The 2,987-nt window shown below is 58.1% G+C and overlaps 1 protein-coding gene across 1 annotated transcript in view; it reads left to right on the top strand.

Annotated features, from left to right (window-relative positions):
* Positions 1 to 884: 884 nt before the first annotated feature.
* Actb (actin beta) overlaps positions 885 to 2,987 on the top strand; it is a 2,909-nt gene continuing 806 nt past the window's right edge. Inside the window, exons 1-6 of the mRNA XM_031338599.1 lie at positions 885 to 1,020; positions 1,177 to 1,305; positions 1,395 to 1,634; positions 2,093 to 2,531; positions 2,624 to 2,805; positions 2,922 to 2,986. Of these exons, the coding sequence (XP_031194459.1) occupies positions 1,018 to 1,020; positions 1,177 to 1,305; positions 1,395 to 1,634; positions 2,093 to 2,531; positions 2,624 to 2,805; positions 2,922 to 2,986 (1,058 nt within the window). The 5' untranslated portion in view covers positions 885 to 1,017. The remainder of the gene's footprint in view (positions 1,021 to 1,176; positions 1,306 to 1,394; positions 1,635 to 2,092; positions 2,532 to 2,623; positions 2,806 to 2,921; position 2,987) is intronic.

Raw genomic sequence — 2,987 nt, 5'->3', positions numbered from 1 at the left:
GAGGGGGTAAAAAAAAAAAAATGCTGCACTGTGCGGCGAGGCCGGTGAGTGAGCGATGCGGAGCCAATCAGCGCCCGCCGTTCCGAAAGTTGCCTTTTATGGCTCGAGTGGCCGCTGTGGCGTCCTATAAAACCCGGCGGCGCAACGCGCAGCCACTGTCGAGTCCGCGTCCACCCGCGAGCACAGTCTTCTTGCAGCTTCTCCGTCGCCGGTCCACACCCGCCACCAGGTAAGCAGGGACGCCGGGCCTAGTGGCCCTCAGCTCTCTCGTGGGTAGTACCACGACGCAGAGTCGTGAGGAACACTCAGATCGGACACCGCGGAGGGGTGGAGGTTGGTGCCGGGCCGCGGAGCGGACACTGGCACAGCCAACTTTCCGCCTACGGTGTAGACTCTTTGTAGCCGTATTCCCGCGGTATAGACACTCGTGGGCCTGCTCCTGCCCGGGGCGCGGGGCTTGGGGACACGCTAGGGTCGCCGTGTGGGCACTTGGGAGGTCCGGTGCGGCTTGCGGGTGTTAAACCGTATCCGTGCACCTTGAGGGGACGCAGTATTGGGAACCAGACGCTACAAACACGCCTTGATGGCCTATGGGTCTTTGTCCGAACCGGTTTGCCCATTCGGCTCGCCGGGCTGGCGGGCGCGGCGGGGCCGGCTCGGCCGGGTGGGGGCTGGGATGCCATTGCGCGTGCGCGCTCTATCACTGGGCATTGAGGCGCGTGCGCGCTGGGGAGGGAGCTCTTCCTCTTCCCCCTCTTCCGAGTTAGAGCTGCGCGTGCGTACTGAGACTAGGAGCGCGGCTGCCCGGGGTTGGACAAGGGCGGGGCCGTTGTCCGGAAGGGGCGGGGTCACAGCGTCTGGGGCGCCTGCTCGCGCTTCCTGCTGGGTGTGGTCGCCTCCCGCGCGCGCACTAGCCGCCCGTCGGCTCAGTGTAGGCGGAGCCTGCGCCCGTTTGGGGAGGGGGCGGAGGTCTGGCTTCCTGCCGTGGGTCCGCCTCCGGGCCAGCGTTTGCCTTTTATGGTAATAATGCGGCTGGCCTGCGCTTCCTTTGTCCCCTGAGCTTGGGCGCGCGCCCCCTGGCGGCTCGAGGCCGCGGCTTGCCGGAAGTGGGCAGGGCGGCAGCGGCTGCTCTTGGCGGCCCCGCGGTGACCATAGCCCTCTTTTGTGCCTTGATAGTTCGCCATGGATGATGATATCGCTGCGCTCGTCGTCGACAACGGCTCCGGCATGTGCAAAGCCGGTTTCGCGGGCGACGATGCTCCCCGGGCCGTCTTCCCCTCCATCGTGGGCCGCCCTAGGCACCAGGTAAGTAACCTATTAGTTTGGGGTGGCAGCCCTGGGGTTTCCTGGGGGGGCGGCAATGCCAGTGCTAAGAACACTGTTCCCCTCCACAGGGTGTGATGGTGGGTATGGGTCAGAAGGACTCCTACGTCGGCGACGAGGCCCAGAGCAAGAGAGGTATCCTGACCCTGAAATACCCCATTGAACACGGCATTGTCACCAACTGGGACGATATGGAGAAGATCTGGCACCACACCTTCTACAATGAGCTGCGTGTGGCCCCTGAGGAGCACCCTGTGCTGCTCACCGAGGCCCCCCTGAACCCTAAGGCCAACCGTGAAAAGATGACCCAGGTCAGTATCCTGGGTTACCCCTTCCTCTTTGGCCAACTTCTCAGCCACGCCCTTTCACAATTGTCTTTCTTCTGCCGTTCTCCCATAGGACTCTCTTCTATGAGCTGAGTCTCCCTTGGATCTTTGCAGTTTCTGCTCTTTCCCAGATGAGGTCTTTTTTTCTCTCGATTGCCTTTCTGACTAGGTGTTTAAACCCTACAGTGCTGTGGGTGTAGGTACTAACAATGGCTCGTGTGACAAAGCTAATGAAGCTGGTGATAAAAGTGGCCTTGGAGTGTGTATTCCTTAGATGCACAGTAGGTTTAAATGGAGCCCCTGTCCTGAGACTCCCAGCACACTTAACTTAGCTGTGTTCTTGCACTCTATGCATGTCTCAAATCTATCCTTACAGTTTCACCTGCCCTGAGTATTTCTTGTGGCTTTAGGAACATGACAATGCTGTATGTTTTTCTCTACAGATCATGTTTGAGACCTTCAACACCCCAGCCATGTACGTAGCCATCCAGGCTGTGCTGTCCCTGTATGCCTCTGGTCGTACCACTGGCATTGTGATGGACTCCGGAGACGGGGTCACCCACACTGTGCCCATCTATGAGGGCTACGCTCTCCCTCATGCCATCCTGCGTCTGGACCTGGCTGGCCGGGACCTGACAGACTACCTCATGAAGATCCTGACCGAGCGTGGCTACAGCTTCACCACCACAGCTGAGAGAGAAATCGTGCGTGACATCAAAGAGAAGCTGTGCTATGTTGCCCTAGACTTCGAGCAGGAGATGGCCACTGCTGCATCCTCTTCCTCCCTGGAGAAGAGCTATGAGCTGCCTGACGGCCAGGTCATCACTATTGGCAATGAGCGGTTCCGGTGCCCCGAGGCTCTTTTCCAGCCTTCCTTCTTGGGTAAGTTGTAACATAGTTTTTTCTCCATCTAAAGATGACAATCTTGAGGCCATACCAAGTTTAAGTCTGATTTCTCTCACTTTTCCTCTCAGGTATGGAATCCTGTGGCATCCATGAAACCACATTCAATTCCATCATGAAGTGTGATGTTGACATCCGTAAAGACCTCTATGCCAACACAGTGCTGTCTGGTGGCACCACCATGTACCCAGGCATTGCTGACAGGATGCAGAAGGAGATTACTGCTCTGGCTCCTAGCACCATGAAGATCAAGGTGAGCTAAGCATCCTTAGCCTGGTGAGGGTGGGCCTGTGTTGCCAGAGCAGCCTTGGTTTAAGGAAAAACCTGGCATCCAGAATGCTCACTATCACTATGTCTTGCTTTCTTCAGATCATTGCTCCTCCTGAGCGCAAGTACTCTGTGTGGATTGGTGGCTCCATCCTGGCCTCACTGTCC

The sequence above is a fragment of the Mastomys coucha genome, unplaced genomic scaffold, assembly GCF_008632895.1.
Source record: "Mastomys coucha isolate ucsf_1 unplaced genomic scaffold, UCSF_Mcou_1 pScaffold22, whole genome shotgun sequence".
Taxonomy (NCBI): Eukaryota; Metazoa; Chordata; class Mammalia; order Rodentia; family Muridae; genus Mastomys; species Mastomys coucha.
The sequence above is the reverse complement of the archived record's forward strand: the minus strand, read 5'-3'. Positions and strand labels throughout refer to the sequence as shown.